The sequence below is a fragment of the Lynx rufus genome, unplaced genomic scaffold (genome assembly GCF_022079265.1).
Source record: "Lynx rufus isolate CCGP_SWC_20201006 ecotype Redwood Valley unplaced genomic scaffold, mLynRuf1.p SCAF_12, whole genome shotgun sequence".
NCBI classification, from domain to species: Eukaryota; Metazoa; Chordata; class Mammalia; order Carnivora; family Felidae; genus Lynx; species Lynx rufus.
The window spans coordinates 25,441,706-25,458,044 of record NW_025814826.1 but is presented as its reverse complement, the minus strand read 5'-3'; the positions used below and the strand labels follow the sequence as shown (position 1 = coordinate 25,458,044).

Sequence of the window (16,339 nt, the reverse complement as noted above, 5' to 3'; positions counted from 1 at the left end):
CCAACCCATGATAAGCAAAGCGATAGAAAGTACCAAACCAAAACAGCAGTCAAGCCCTGATGCTGTGTATTCAGTCTGGCAGACATTTGTGAAGAAATAGGGAGGAAAAACAAAAAAACAGTGATACAGCTAGTTAATAGCATTAGGGTATGGCTGATTTTTTAAGTACTCAGTACTGTTGTTTCTATATGGCTATGTGCTAAAACTTTAACCTACAACAATCCTTGTAAAACAGCTTTAAAATCACTTTCACTTTGGGGAGCCTGGGTGGCTCAGTCGGTTGAGCATCCGACTTCGGCTCAGGTCATGATCTCACAGTTCATGTGTTTGAGCCCTGAGTCAGGCTCTGCACTGATAGCTCAGAGCCTGGAGCCTGCTTCAGATTCTGTGTCTCCTTTTCTCTCCCTGCCCCTTCCCCACTCACTCTGTGTCTCCTCTCAAAAATAAATAAAAACATTAAAAAAAAATTTTTTTAATCACTTTCATTTTACCGATAAAAAAGCTGGGACACAGAAAGGCTAAGTATTTTTTGCTGAAGGTCACACAGCTTGTAACTGACGGAACCAGGCTAACATCCACTTAGGGAGGTAATTCCAAGACCCCTCAAAAGTCACAGCCTGAAACACTTAAAAAGCACTGGTTACATGCCCACTGCTTTGCTGAAGAAAAAAAAAATCACATACCAGAGCAATAATCAATTCCAAAAGGCAGCTAGGATGATTCTACCTTCTCAAGAAGAACCAGTAAGTATGGGTCTAAGGCAAAAACTCAGCAAAGAATTCTGCCAAAACTGGGAAGAATCTGAAACTGGGATCACAGTGGAGAGAGCTGACCACAGGGAACAACAGAAGCACTCAGAGGTCAAGTTCAACACAGTTTAGAGACTTGGGAAGTCTGTGAAAAATGAAGAAAATCCACATGGACAGTCACCTGCCATCACATTTGCTGCCAGCAGCAGCAGCTGGAACACACTGTCATTTCCTGTGTTCCCGCGACAGCAAAGTGACGTTCGTTCCTGTAAAAACTCACCCTTGAAGCACTTGTTGCTGTTTTACTTACCACAGTGGGAATACCAAACACTGGAATCAGAAGAGTTGCAGATCCACTGTAGCTCCCCAGGTTCAGTGAAGGTGGAAGAAAACAGAGTAGAAAAAAGTATAAATGGAAACATGATTCAATATACCCGAAACTTTAAAAACGCAAGGAGAATCAGTAAGTAATCAACAGACTCTTTCCTTTCAGTAAGCAGAAAAGATTTAACTTAGTCATTGGTCACATGATTTCTGAGCTTCTGTCCAACTGTTTCCTCTTTTGTGTGTCTGTATTTAGTATTTGAGTACTTCCGGAAAGGGGAGAGAGGGAAATGATTTAGAATATACTTTTCTAGAACACTTGATGCAAATGAGAGCACAGACCGTTAAAAACAAAACAAGGTACTTCTCAGTCAATAGTAACAGAACCAGTCTGCAGGTCTCCCCTAGAATCCCAACAGACTGGTACGTCTTTTTCCATCTGTATTGCTGTTCTCTCCTACAAGTTTTTTATATGACAGTGTCTCATGGCCCAGGGAGCTGGACCTATAGGTCTGAACTGAATAGTCTTATGCAAACTATTTCTGCTCCACAATAGGTGCAGCCACAGAGCAGAGCCGGACGAGATGAGACCCCACACAGGGGATATTACCATAGCTCTGCGCTGTGGGCAGGGGCCACACCAGGCTTGAGAATGCACTTACTTAAGCAAACTGCAGCTCCAGGGAATATTTTGACCCCTGATAATGAAATGGTCATTATTTTGCATGTGGCATGAATTTCAAAGTTCTCACTCTGTTCTAGAAAAAATAGGTGATCTTTTAGATACTTTGCTACTTGAAATCATTAAAAAAAACTTTTTTAAGTTTATTTAAGAGAGACAGAGAGAGAGCACAATCAGGGGGTGGGGGAGGGGGACAGAGGATCCAAAGCAGCTCTGTGCTGACAGCACAAAGCCTGTTGCGGGGTTTGAACTCATGAACCAAGAGATCATGACCTGAGCCGAAGTCAGACACTTAACTGACTGAGCCACTTGGGTGCTCCACTACTTAAGATCCTTCAATGGACATAGTTTGGAATTAGTAGCCAAAACAGCATGGAGTCAAGGCCTGAAACTCTACAAGTTTGGAGGAAAATAATCATATGTTGGTAAAAGCTTCCACTAAAGAACTGGGCTGCTTTCCCATTTTTAGAAAGGCAAAAATCCATGGGAGGATGGGGTAAATGGGAGCAGTTAATGGGTATTGAGTTTCAGGTTTGCAAGGTAAAACCTTCTAGAGATCTGTTGCACAGCAATATAAATATAGTTAACACTACTGAACTTATGGTTAAAATTGGTTAAGACAGTAAATTTTATATTATATATTTTTCACCACATTTAAAGAGTAAGAAAAATGAGGAGGAGGGGGGGGGGGGAGGAGGAGAAGAACCTATGAATGCCCCTAATGGTCTCAAAATACCATTCCCCATTTAAAGGAACAAAGACTGGAGAAATTGCTGATTCCAGGTCTGGGGCAGAAAATGCACAAAATGGAGCCTGGAATATCTTATCACATTAGATAACCAATATGAAGACAGTCCCCACTGACCAAAGATAGGTTTCTTATCGATGTTGTAACAAATAACCACTAACTTAGTGACTTAACAATACAAATGTGTTCTCTTACAGCTCTGGAGGGCAGAAGTCTGGAATCAGTTTCATTGGGCCAAAGTCAAAGCTGGTTCCTTCTGGAGACTCTGGGAGAAGAATCTGTTTCCTTTCTCATCTTAGAGAGCTCCAACGTCTGTATTCCTCCATCTTCAAAGTTCAGCATTCCCATCTCTGCTTCCATCATCACATCATCTTCTCCTCTGACCTTCTCACCTCCTGACTCCTTCTTATAAGAACACTGTGATTACACTAGAACCATCTGGATAATCCAGGATAATCTCCCCAAGATCGATCTATAAAATTCTTTTGCCATATAATATGACATTCACAGTTTCCAGACATGAACATCTTGGGGGACCATTATTCAGCCTACTATGTAAACATTAAGATAGTTAACTGCAATGAAGTATACATATTTGTATATAAACATGAGCTCATATTTTTTTTAAGTCTAATCATCAGATGATGCTAGGAAGCCAGCTCTTTTAAAAACCAGTAAATAAAGGGAAAGAATCAAATATTTATCCTGACTTCTCTATGGAAACTCAGCTACTGGTAACCAGACAGTAGATGGGGCAAGTTTCCCTTGCCTCCTCATACTATTTTCTCTACTTTTAGAAGTATTCAGCTAATATATAAAAAAGTAACAATAGAATATAACCATTTTGCAACACCTAAGGAATTACTTAACTTAGGCACTGAACATCAATGGTTACTAACTGCACAAAGAGAGAGAAAGACTGTATTTCTTGATAGATGAACACTGGTAGACAGCCTCCAAGATGGTTCCCAATGATCCTTACTTCCTAGTACCCAAACTCTTGTGTAGTAGTCCTCTCCACCAGTGAATAAGGCTGATTGTGTAATATTGCATAATTACTGCGTGCAACTTCCAAGATAGATCATATACATCATTGTGGCTTCCACCCTGCTCTTTTGGATCATTTGCTCTAGGGGGAGCAGGTAGCCCTAAGGAGAGAACCACGTGGTGCGAAGCTGAGCCCTTTTGCCAAAAAGCCAGTGCCGGTTTGTCAGTCATGTGAGCAAGCCATCTTGGAAGCAGTTCTTCCAGCCCCAGTTCAGCCTTCAGATGATAGCAGCGCCAGCTGATAACTGCCACCTCATGAGAGAAGCTGACTCAGAAGCATTCAGCTAAGCCACTCCCAGATACTGGATCAACAGGCACAATGTGCTATGTTTGAAACCTCTGACTTTTAGGGGCTATTTCTTATGCAACAATAGATAACTAATACAAGCAACATTACCTATGAAATGGTTTTGTCCAAAATAATGAAATCTCAGTATGATAAAGGGCGCCTGGGTGGCTCAGTCGGTTAAGCGGCCGACTTCAGCTCAGGTCAGATCTCGCGGTCCGTGAGTTCGAGCCCCGCGTCGGGCTCTGTGCTGACAGCTCAGAGCCTGGAGCTTGTTTCAGGTCCTGTGTCTCCCTCTCTCTGCCCCTCCCCCATTCATGCTGTGTCTCTCTCTGTCTCAAAAATAAGTAAACGTTAAAAAAAAATTAAAAAAAAAAGAAATCTCCGTATGATGAAGCTTCAAGTCCTACTACCAATTTACAGGAGATACAGAGGACAGAGAAACACGTTAAACTACACCTCAGGGATACAATCAGAAAATATAGACCAGGAAAAGATGTAAAGGACAAACAACTCTGTTCCTTCAACTGATAATTTACAAGGGAGAAAAAAACAAAGTGAAAGAAATGAAGGGGCCTATAGAAGAGTCTGAAAAGACATTTCATAAATTGGTATGAATAAGTATGAACTTTTCCTGGATCTTAATCCAAACAAAATGTGGGGAGGCATTGGAAATTTGAACAGACTGGATATTTGATAACTCTGGGAGAGGGCAGAGGTTTGGGTATTATAATGGTATTATAATTTTTTAAGTCCTTATCTGGTAGAGTTACAAAATTAAATATTTAAGAAATAAATGTTATGATGTCTGGGATTTGCTTCCAAATAAGTAGAGGGCTTCCAAAGTAGTAAGTGGTTGGGGTGTAGATGAAACAACGCTGACAACAAATTGGTTGGTAATTGTTGAATCCGGATGATAGCCATGTTGATTAGTTGTACTCCTACTTTTGAATGATTGAAGTTCTCAATGAAAAGGAAGCCAACAATGTATAAACTGTTCTGAGTAAATCAAATACAGTTTTAAAAACTGTATCATTCAGACCTAATGGCCATTTTGTTACTTTTGCTTCCAAAAGCTGGATTCTTTCAGGATGATGAAATTGGTATTGAAAAAAAGGATTACAAAATATTTTATTACCAACGGGTTTTATTACCTGATGTAACCCAGGCGTTAAGCCAGGATCATCCTGCCTTTTGAGATTCAAATAAAACTGACTCAATGCCCTTTCTATATGTAGTGGGACACTCCTCACCTCCCCAACCTTTCCAAGATTACTCTGAGGTGAAGTTAGTAAAGTGGCATAAGAGAGATGTATATAAATTTCTCCTCCTCACCTTGGTCTGAGTTGTTTCTGCTGACTTATTTCAGTGGTGAATCACATTCTACACATGCTGTTCCTTTTCTACTTCTTGGTGTCACTCCAGACCACGCACTTGAGAAGTCCTCTTTCTCAGTATTTTAGGCTTCTTTTCCCTAAACAACCAAGTTGTCTTCTGAATTATGATGATACTAATAAAAATAGGTTTTTCACTCCACTACACAGGTGGCAAAATGGTTATATGGATACAGGACATTTAAAGAAAGAGATATGAGGTACTCAAAACAAGTTACGAACGAAGTGACACTTGGAAGAAAACAAAAATATTAACAATACTGTTTTTTCTTCTAGGAGTGGAACTAAGTGATTCTTTTTTCTTGCTTCTACTTTCTGATACTTGATGAGCATTTGATTATGGAATAATTTTTAATAGAAATCTACAAATCACATTAACTGCCAAGATAGCAACAGGTATTGATCTAAGTGACATAGGACAGAGGAGCAGGCAGAGGCCCAACCCGAGGATGGAGACGGCACCAGGTTGTTCACCTGAGACCTAGAGCCTGCTCTCTACTAGGACCATAAACTGGCTGATCCTAGCAGAGGGTGCTCTAGGTCTCAGAAATGGGAGCACTTTTCTACCCTACCCTCCCTCCTACTAGCCCCTAGCAGCTTCAGACCTGTCAACTAGTGATGCTCCTTGCTCCTTCCCCATCAACCTTCCTCAAACACAGATAAGCCATGATATTTACCATCATGGCAGATAGGAGACATGAGGCAGCTCCACACAGACTGGGTATTTTGTTCTTGACTTGACTGACAACTAGCACAGTACCTGGCACACACTGGGCACCTAATAAGTTATCTACTGATCTAAATAGCATGGGGGCGCCTGGGTGGCTCAGTCGGTTGGGCGTCCGACTTCGGCTCAGGTCACGATCTCACGGTCCGTGAGTTCGAGCCCTGCGTCAGGCTCTGTGCTGACAGCTCAGAGCCTGGAGCCTGCTTCAGATTCTGTCTCCCTCTCTCTGACCTTCCCCCATTCATGCTCTGTCTCTGTCTCAAAAATGAATAAATGTTAAAAAAAAATTAAAAATAAATAAATAAATAAATAGCTAGCTAGCATGATTTAAGGCCTTTTGTTCCTTGCTGAAAATCCTTCACAAGGACCAACTTTGATTTTACAACTAGAGGTTAAAAATCTTAAAATGCCAGGACTTCATGAAGTTAGCATAAAGATGGCCATTTTATAAAAGGTCCTGTCATCTATTTAGTACCTATGATTTTTCCTGCTCTGATAGGATACATCAAAGGAGAAGAGTGCACAGAGGGACAACTGGGACCACCAAAGACATCGCTACTTAGATCACCATTTCTCCTGTAACTATCATACTCAACTGGACAAGGAGATTCTTATTATGGGCAACTATGCCAGAGAAGATAGGCAAAAACTTGTGGTTTGAACCAAAGGGAGATTAACACTGCTTCCTATAATTTTTGAAATTACTCTAATTTTTAAAATTATAGATATTTTAATGTGGGTAAAGTTAGTATCTATACACTTAGAAAAACCCAAAAAACAGCTCTCCTATTTGCTTCTGACATCTGATCCCCAGGCTAGAGGCAGCCACACTTATTATATAAAATTAGGGGCGCTTGGGTGGCGCAGTCGGTTAAGCGTCCGACTTCAGCCAGGTCACAATCTCGCGGTCCGTGAGTTCGAGCCCCGCATCAGGCTCTGGGCTGATGGCTCGGAGCCTGGAGCCTGTTTCCGATTCTGTGTCTCCCTCTCTCTCTGCCCCTCCCCCGTTCATGCTCTGTCTCTCTCTGTCCCAAAAATAAATTAAAAAAACGTTGAAAAAAAAAATTTTTTAAAAAAAATAAAATTACTTATGCCTATGCCAGCATGAACGTGTATTCTCACTTTTTAAAAACATAAATGGTAGAATATTACGTTTTGTTTTTCAAACATAGCTTATTTTATTATATAGAAACATAATTCTCTGAAAATTAATTAAAAGTTGTTTGATACAACTTCAAATTGGTTTTAACAGTCAGTCACTAACAGAAAACAAAAGGCAATTTAATTATTATACATTGGAACATAAATCACATTTAAGCACAAACATGAAAACAGCAGACTCATTTCTCATCTTTGACTTGTTTCTTTTCACTGTCTTCTTCTATTTCAAAAGTGAATGGTTTGTCATAACCCATTAGATGGTTATAATCTTCAGGGTTTGGAAAGAGCACTGGATTAACTAACAGTGATTTTGTTTTAGCGTAAAACGTGGTAAACACATGTGTGCTGTCTGGAATCTTCACGTCATTTTGGTGAAACACTGTACTCGTTTCTGAAAGCACAACATTATAAGTAATGGCTTTGTAAGTGTCTGTTGTAGCTTCATGGTACAACCGAATGACATAGCCTTTTGTAACAAAGTGAAGCAGTGCTGGAGTGATCACCGTAAAGCTTCCTATGATGCCGTAAAATAATATTTGCAAAGGCAGACTTCCAAATATAATATTATTTTGTGCAAAAATGTATGGTAGAAATGCAAGGCTGATGACACTTGTAGAATAAGAGAAACATTTCACACCTAAATAGGAAAAAAAAATGGGAAAAGATTAATATATATAAATTTTATAAAACAATCAACCTATTCAATTAATACTTCCACCTTCTTATAGCATCACCAAAACAATAAAATCAACACACACATATAGTGATTATTATTTCCTAGGCTCTGTCTTTACATACTTTATATATTTTATTCACGAAATCTTTGAAAAAGCACTATGAAATAGACAGATAATTATCATCATCACTCCCATTTAAGACATGAGAAAAACAATGCACTTGCTCTATATCACAGAGCTACCAAGTGGCAGAACTGGGATTCAAACCCAGGCAATTTGACTCTAGTGCCCAGGCCACTGACCAATACACTGCACTGCCTCTCCAGGTAAGAAATCTGCTTTAGGGTTAACTGGCCCTCTACCTCAGTTCCCCAAGAAAAGATTCAATATTACTCAAATATCCTTATGAATACTATAAAAGTTAATTCAGCCAGCAGATTATCAAATAAAACTCTATTAATAAGCACTTCCACATATCTAACATTAAATGTTTATATATGAGGCTAACATTATCAGGCTAAGTGCCCAGGATTAAAACAAACTACCAAAACAAACAAACAAACAAAACCGAAAACAAAACAAAACAAACACCAGTGGTTAAGAAACACATGGGAAATAAGGCGCCTGGGTGGCTCAGTTGGTTAAGCATCTGACTCTTGGTTTCAGCTCAGGTTATGATCCTACAGCTAGTGAGTTAGAGCCCTGCAACGGGCTCCACGCCTGCTTGGGATTCTCTCCCTCCCTTTTTCTCTGCCCCTCCCCCACTTATGCTGTATCTGTCTCTCTCAAAATAAAAACTTAAAAAAAAAGTAAGAAAGAAACACGTGGGAAATATATTCAACTTCTTTACCAATGAAAGACATTCAAGTTAAAACAGTGAGATATTTTTACCTGTCACATTAAAACATTAAAAATCAATGACTTCTGAAATGCATAGTTAAAAATGGTTAAGAGACACCTGGGTGGCTCAGTAGGTTAAGCAACTGACTCTTGATTTTGGTCAGGTCATGATCTCATGGTTGGTAAGATCAAGCCCCACATCAGGCTCTGTGCTGAGGTGTGCAGCCTGCTTGGAGTACTCTCTCTCCCTCTCTCTCTCTGTACCCCACCACTTGTGCGTGCTCTCTCTCTCTCGAAATAAATAAAAATAAAAAAACATTTAAAAAATAAAAATGGTTAAAATGGTAAATTTATGTTACATATATTTTACCACAATAAGTGACTTAAAATGTAAATTTCTAGAAGATCGACAAGTTGAGATCCTAGACAAATTGGTTATAAATTTAACTTGGAAAAACAAAGTAAGAAAAAAGGGTGGGAGAAGTTAGATATTAAAACATAAGTCTATAATTATAATGGTGTGGTCCTGGTGCACAATAAAACAGATCAGCTGAACAAAATGGAAAATCTAGAAATAAACCTAACTGCATACGGAAATTTATATACTATAAATTTATATACTATACATCTCAAATATGTGGGCAAAAATGGTGCTAGGACAACTGGATAGCCATATAAAAAAGATAAAAACTCAATCCATCCCTCATACCATCCACTAGGAAAATTCCAAATAATCCTGATATTTAAATATAAAAAATAAAATCATAGAGATAGAAGAAGAAAATACCCATGCAGTCCTTCATAATCTGAGAATGGGAAAACTTTTCTAATTATGACTCAAAACACAAAAGCAATCAAGGAGAAAGGTAAATCTGATTAAAAATGTACATGGACATAAACAAAGTAGAGACAAATGAGAAAAATATTTGCAACTTATATCACAGAGTGTTAATATCCCCAACATATAAAAGGTTACTAGGATATGAGAAGATCAATAACCCTGTCCACAAACATGCAAGAAATAGAAGCAGATGGCTCACTAAAACAGAAATAACCACAGCCCTTAAACAGAAGAAATGTTAATAAACTTCAAACATAAGAAACATGAAATTAAAACCACGGTGAGATATTGTTTTCCTCCAAAACTGCCAAAAACCAAGTTTGACAACATACTGTTAACAGTCTCATACATTGCTATTGGTTACAGGCTTAATTATCTTGCATCAGTAATTTAAAAATAATCCCTTCCTTCCTCCCACAGGTAGTTGCTATGACACTGGTACACATACAATACAATACAATACAATACAATACAATACAATACAATACAATACAATAGGGATACAATGCGGACCAAGATGCCTTCTATAAAAGCCACCTTAGTCCTTCCAACTACCCTTTTTTCCCCAAGACTTTTGTCACACTATGGTGGGTTGAATAGTGTACCTCAAAATTCATGTGTACCCAGAACCTCCAAATGTGACCTCATTTGGAAATAGGGTCTTTGTAGACAATCAAAAATTGAGATGAGTTCATCCAGGAACAGGGTGGGCCATGACTCCAATGAGAATATCCTTGTAAGGATAAAACATGACAGAGACACAAAGAAAACATGGCCCTTCCCACCACCGATTTCAGAATTCTAGCTTTCAGAACAGGGAGAACAAATTTCTGTTGCTTTAAGCCACCAAGTTTGTGGAAACTTATTACAAGAGTCCAAGGAAACTAATGTACCATATACTTTATTTTGCCTGGATTGACGTAACTGTCATTTTCTAAACAATATATTCTGGGCTTCCCAGCTTCATGTCTTTGCTCATACTACTCCATGCCTGGGATGCCCTTCTTTCACACCTCTTCATGTTCAAATTCTTCTCAACCTAAAATAAGACTACTGTGACATCAGTTAATTATTTGTGGAGGAATTAAAAGGAACAATCAACTAAAAGACTCTTCAAATGTCTTTAAAGTAGGATCCATTTGGTAGTTTAAAGAATCTCCAAGAACGTTACCTCTATCTTAATGTCTCTCATTCAGTTTTACATAGAAAAAGTATTTCTCTCTCAGTTCCTACATAAAAAAAATAGTAATCAGGGGCGCCTTAGTGGCTCAGTTGGTTAAGCATCCGACTCTTGATTTTGGCTCAGGTCATGATCTCACGGTTTATGAGTTCCAGCCCCTCATCAGACTCTGCCCTGACAGTGTAGAGCCTGCTTGGGATTCTGTCTCTCCCTCTCTCTCTGCCTCTCCCTGGCTTGAGCTCACTCACTCTCAAAACAAATAAATAAACTTTAAAATAAGTAAAGAAATAAAACAGCAATCTCTATAAAGTATATACAGTGACTTTCTATCACCATAATGTTCAAAGAACTCAAACATTAAATTCTTATAGAAGTTACAATTCTAGAACTTGGAATACCATGGATGGCTATGCTCTTCCACAAATATGACATCCTAACCACATGAAAAATAACCATTTATATTCTCATCTTTAAAGAAGGAAGTCAAATGGAAATAAATAAATTAGTAAGCCTTCCCTGCATTTGAAGTAAGGGTCTGCTCAGAACAAAGGGTATTATGGGTATCACTGTTAACATATCTGGTAGTTTAAATCCAGGTATCTCAGGTCAGAAATGTGACAAATGCTCAGTGGCCTACTTATGTACTGACTCCTACAGGAATTTCTAACCACTGAAAATTAATTTTTCCAGTAACTTCAGAAGTCTTCTCAATAGTGATTACACTCAGTCCTTATTGTCAAAGTTTTAAATATCTACACAGTCCTCTAAACACAGTCTATTTTGATGCCTCACACTTGAGAACTTACAGATTCCCAGAGTAAATTAAAAAAAATTTTTTGGAAATTTATTTATTTTGAGAAACAGAGAGAGTGAGCAGGAAAGAGCAGAGAGAGAGAGGGAGAGAGAGAATCCCAAGCAGGCTCTGCATGGTCAGCACAGAGCCCCACAAGGGGCTCAAACCAACCAACCGCGAGATCACAACCTGAGCCAAAACCAAGAACCAGCCGCTTGACCGACTGAGCCACCCAGGTGCCCCTGCAGAGTAAATTTTAGATGATCAGTTGACACCAGCATAATCAAAAACAGGAATGCAAATGAAGGTGCTGAGATCTTGTGGCTGACCTGGCTATAAAGTAATCCTTCGGATATTTCAGGTTATTCTTTTAAGATTATTAAAATGAGATACAACCTCAGGAACTTGAACAAATCACATACCTAAGTTCTTCTGACCTTCCCTAATGAATTATTCCATACTAAATACCAAATTAAGAGCTAAGGAAAGAGCTTCAAACTTGTAGTCATTTAATACAGTTTTTCTTCCCTATTAGTCTCTACCACCTACAAAAGCCACTAAACATGTTTCTTGAAAATTCTAAGGTGAACTGAAAAGCTGTAAAAGTAATGTATTTTTTTAATTATGAAAGTATTATATGCTCATTTTAGCTGCCGAATTTAAAAATATATGAAGTAAATGTGTAGTCTCTCAAAATAACTACTCTTTAAGGGGTATTCTTCCACATTTTTTCTCTGCATACTCAAACATTACACAAATAAACGCACACTTCTTGTTCTGTTTTACTTTGTTGTTAAACACCTTGGGAGATGACCAAAGGATGGAAGCTTTAGCACCCGCCGTAAGATCACACAGCCATTAACAGTCTTCAAAAATCTTTTTTAAACCTCCTAGAAATGCAAGGGTCTCAACCTCTGAATCTTGCATTAAGAGGACACAAGAAAAAAATATATAACCTAATTTTTCCTCATATCTTGTGATTAAGAGGTTCTAAAATAAGAGGTAACATCCTAAGTACATTTTACAAAGGAAATTACCCTCACTTTGGTTACCCACCAAACACTGTGCGGGCCAGATTCCCAGTATAAATCAGCCTTCCATCTTCTGATTTTTCAAGCTGTGTGTGTAAGCATTGAACACACCTTTCCCAACAAAGAGGTATCTATTGAAACAGAGACCATTATAATGTGAGTACATAATGAAGTGCATTTAGACCAACTTTTAATTTTCTTTAAGTGTATTTTGTAAATTATAATGAAGAGTAAAAGAGAACTTGTCACATACGGTTATTTAAGGAATTCTCAGAGCTAAAGAAATCAAACTAACAAAATCTCTTTCCTGAACTCCAGTCACAACCTGCGGAGTTGGAGAGTGAAGACCTAGGTTTGCACCCCAGCTCAAAGCCTTCTAGATAAAGCATGACTTTGAACAACTAAAAACTTCAGTGGAACAGTCTCTTCCATTCTATGGCTAATGAAAATGTCAAAAGTTTAAGCGTATTAGTGTTCAAAAAACAAAATCCTCAATGTAACGTAAATAAAACACTGCAAATTCAATTTGTTTGAAGTCCAGGCCGTCTTTAATACTTCTACATCTCCTTGCTTCCCTTGTTCCTCTTAATATTTCACTTGAAATCCTGTATCACAGTTCACAGAAGAGTTCCCCGAATGTCTAAAAATTTATTTCAAAGAACACACACTTCAAAATGTAAAAGGCATGCCTGATCCATTTATGTTGAAATTTAATGAAATTCCAATTCCCATATTAGGCATTTCCAAGTTTCAATCTTGTTTACTAATCTTGATACTTTACAGGGCAGGATTAGGAGACAATTTATTCAGATAAAATGAGAGCATTAACGCCCCCAACCCCTTTTTCCAAAGAGCAAAATAATTCCTTACAATAAGCTCACCTAATAAAAAAAATAGAACAAACTTAAAGTCCGGTTATCTGAGTTCTTTCAGTTCAGTCTCCAGATGCTGCCTGTAATGCTGCAGATTAACCCCTCCGAGCTTCCGCTCAAGGATAGAAAGAGAAGAGTCGGCACCCACGAGCTGGGTTTGCAACCACCTGTAAATTACTCAGAACCGCCCAGAAAATGACCACTTTCCAACGGATATTCCTAGACTCGTGGGTGCTGTAAACCCCGGGATCCCGGGCCGGTTCCCGAGGCCGAGGCCCGGTACTTCTGCGCTGCCCTCAGAGAGCTTCTTCCGCACCAGGGTCACCAGGCCGCCGGGGCGGGGGCTCCCCAGGCCCGATCTACCCTCACTCCCCCACCTCCACCCTCACCGCCCACCTCCACTCCCATCCTCTCTCGGTCCGCAAGCCTTCAGACTGCCGACCTGCGTTCGCACCCGACTCCCGAGGAACGGCCAGGCTCCCCGCAGCCCTTCGCTTCCACCGCCAACCAGCCCCAGGGAGCCGCTGCAGGAGGCCACACGCGAGGAGGCCGCGCTAGGGCCTCGGAGCGCGGCAGCCGCCCACGGCACTGTCCTCTTCCCGCCGAGCCGAAGTCCGGCCGCCCACGGGCTGCCCAAAGCCAGAAGCAGCATCCCGCGCGTGACAATTGGCGGCCGACGGCGCAACGGCGGCAACGGGAACCGCGAGGCCCAACTCCTAAACCGACCGCAGCTGGGACCAGCCGCGTTCGCTCCGCCTCCAGAAATCGGGGCGGAAGGGGCGGGGGGGGGGGGGGCAGGCTTGGCCTCACGCGCGTGCGCAGAACTCGCGGCCTCCCCGCAACCTTGGCCACGCGCGTTCCCTGCGGACTGAGCTCTGAACGCCGCCCACCGGAGTCTGGTTGCAGGGATCTGCCGACGACCATCCTGGGCGCAGCTTTACTTTCCCATACTTTAGCGCTCTTTAGGAGAATGTGGAAGGACAGAGGAGAGGGAGAGCCATGAGCGGAGGACAACGCCTGGAAGCCAGGATTAAAGTCTTTCATTCTTAGTTGGCGTCATTTTCTAGGCCCCCAAAACTATCTTCTTTCCGGAAAATGATTCTGGCCTGTTACCACAGAATAATAATGCGATTTGGACAAAAATGAATGGTAATTTAATCCAACCATTGGATTGGGAGAAAATAAATGGAATTTATTCATATAATGCTGATACTTGTCAAATACCTCTTCTGGAATCCTTCGCATCCATATACACGTTTCTTCATTACTTGTTTAAGAGGTATTGAAGACCTATTGTGAAGACTAAGGAGCAGAGGATATAAAGAGACCGCATAAAATTGGTCAGCTGGGTCTTGAAGGATGAGCATCCAACTAGTAGACACACCTTTGTTTACTATTTCAGAACAATGTTTTTGACTCCAGATGCTATTTGCATGTAAGAAGATCAAACTAAAAGTCTAAAGTTCTTGAGAACTCCAGATCCTGTTTACTTTTTTTTTCCTGGGTATCCAAATGGATAAAATTACACTGCTTCTTTATGAATAACTTCATTTTCTTAGTTATTTTCCACTTACTTTTTTTTTTAAGTTTATTTATTTAGAGAGAGTGCATACACATGCGTGCACATGACTGGAGAAGGGACAGAGAGAAACGAAGGGAGAGAATCCCAAGCAGGTCTGCTGTCAGGGCACAGAGCCTGAGGTGGGGTGGGGAGGACTGGATCCCACTAACTGCAAGATCATAACCTGAGCCGCAATCAAGAGTCCCACGTTCAACAGACTGAGCCACCCAGGCCCCCCCTCTTCCACTTAGACTTTTAAAATGCTTCTGTTTAGTGTAATTGATTCTGCAAATAGCAATTTTCCATTTTACTGATATATGTCTAAAATTTTCTTTTAATATAGTGTTTTAATATTGTTACAAAGATAAATTGAGATATATTAGAAATGTTTCATTTATTTGAGCAAAAATTTATTCAAATTGGGCAGCACCAAACTGAAAGTGGTTTAAGAGTCCTCCATTGAGAGGAGCTAGCGGCAACACAGAGAAGACGAAGAAGCAAAGCAAGGAAGTTATTTCATTTGCTATAGTTTAAGCATTTGCATTGTTTGGGGAAATCTAGTTGGCTGTTTGTGATTGGTTGTTCTTAGACATTTATAGAATTAATTCTGGCTTAGGTTTGGTTTGCTTACATAGGCTATCAAGGTATTAGAGCCATCTCAGTCTAACGGCGTCCTTGACTAATTACTTCAATAATATACTGACAACTTGAATTTTAACTTCTGTTAGGCTTAGTTTTTTTTTTCCCCAACAGATACTATAAGCAAATAAAAATAATATTTGGTTTACTTCAAGGTTTCTAAATAGCTAAACTGAGATCATATTCTGAAAATTCTATGCTGTACAATTACGTTGAATTGTTATTTATGCTTAGATTTCCCAGTTCTAGTAATACAGACATTTGTTGAATATAAACTACTTGAATGGGATTTTAGAATGATACTAAGACTTTAAAAATAAGACTTGATACCCATTCATATCATCTAAGAGGTCAAAAACAGAGGCTGGGGCGCCTGGGTGGCGCAGTCGGTTAAGCGTCCGACTTCAGCCAGGTCACGATCTCGCAGTCCGTGAGTTCAAGCCCCGCGTCGGGCCCTGGGCTGATGGCCCGGAGCCTGGAGCCTGCTTCGATTCTGTGTCTCCCTCTCTCTCTGCCCCTCCCCCGTTCATGCTCTGTCTCTCTCTGTCTCAAAAATAAATAAACATTAAAAAAAAAATTTAAAAACAGAGGCTGATAAGTATGCCTGGGTGGCTCAGCTGGTTAAGCGTCTGACTTCTGCTGAGATCATGACCTTGTGGTTTGTGAATTTGAGCCCTGCGTGGGGCTCTGTGCTGACAGCTCAGAGCCTGGAGCCTGCCTCAGATTCTGTGTCTCCCTCTCTCTCTGCCCCTCCCTGCTCATGCTCTTTCTCTCAAAAATAAATAAA

The 16,339-nt window shown here is 40.1% G+C and overlaps 2 protein-coding genes across 3 annotated transcripts in view; both read right to left on the bottom strand.

The window, feature by feature from the left end:
• LY96 (lymphocyte antigen 96) overlaps window positions 1-1,443 on the bottom strand; it is a 29,042-nt gene extending 27,599 nt beyond the window's left edge. The window contains exon 1 of one of the 2 annotated variants that reach the window (XM_047074054.1): window positions 1,060-1,443. In XM_047074054.1, the coding sequence (XP_046930010.1) occupies window positions 1,060-1,171 (112 nt within the window). In that variant the 5' untranslated portion in view covers window positions 1,172-1,443. The remainder of the gene's footprint in view (window positions 1-1,059) is intronic. The other variant, XM_047074053.1, reaches the window with a different exon arrangement.
• A 5,667-nt stretch (window positions 1,444-7,110) lies between these two features.
• Window positions 7,111-14,075, bottom strand: TMEM70 (transmembrane protein 70). Its single transcript, XM_047074050.1, has 3 exons — window positions 13,795-14,075; window positions 12,506-12,611; window positions 7,111-7,755 (listed from the first exon to the last, which is right to left on the bottom strand). Exons 1-3 carry the CDS (start codon window positions 14,002-14,004, stop codon window positions 7,298-7,300), a joined length of 774 nt encoding a protein of 257 aa, XP_046930006.1. The 5' UTR covers window positions 14,005-14,075; the 3' UTR covers window positions 7,111-7,297.
• Between the last annotated feature and the right edge of the window lie 2,264 nt (window positions 14,076-16,339).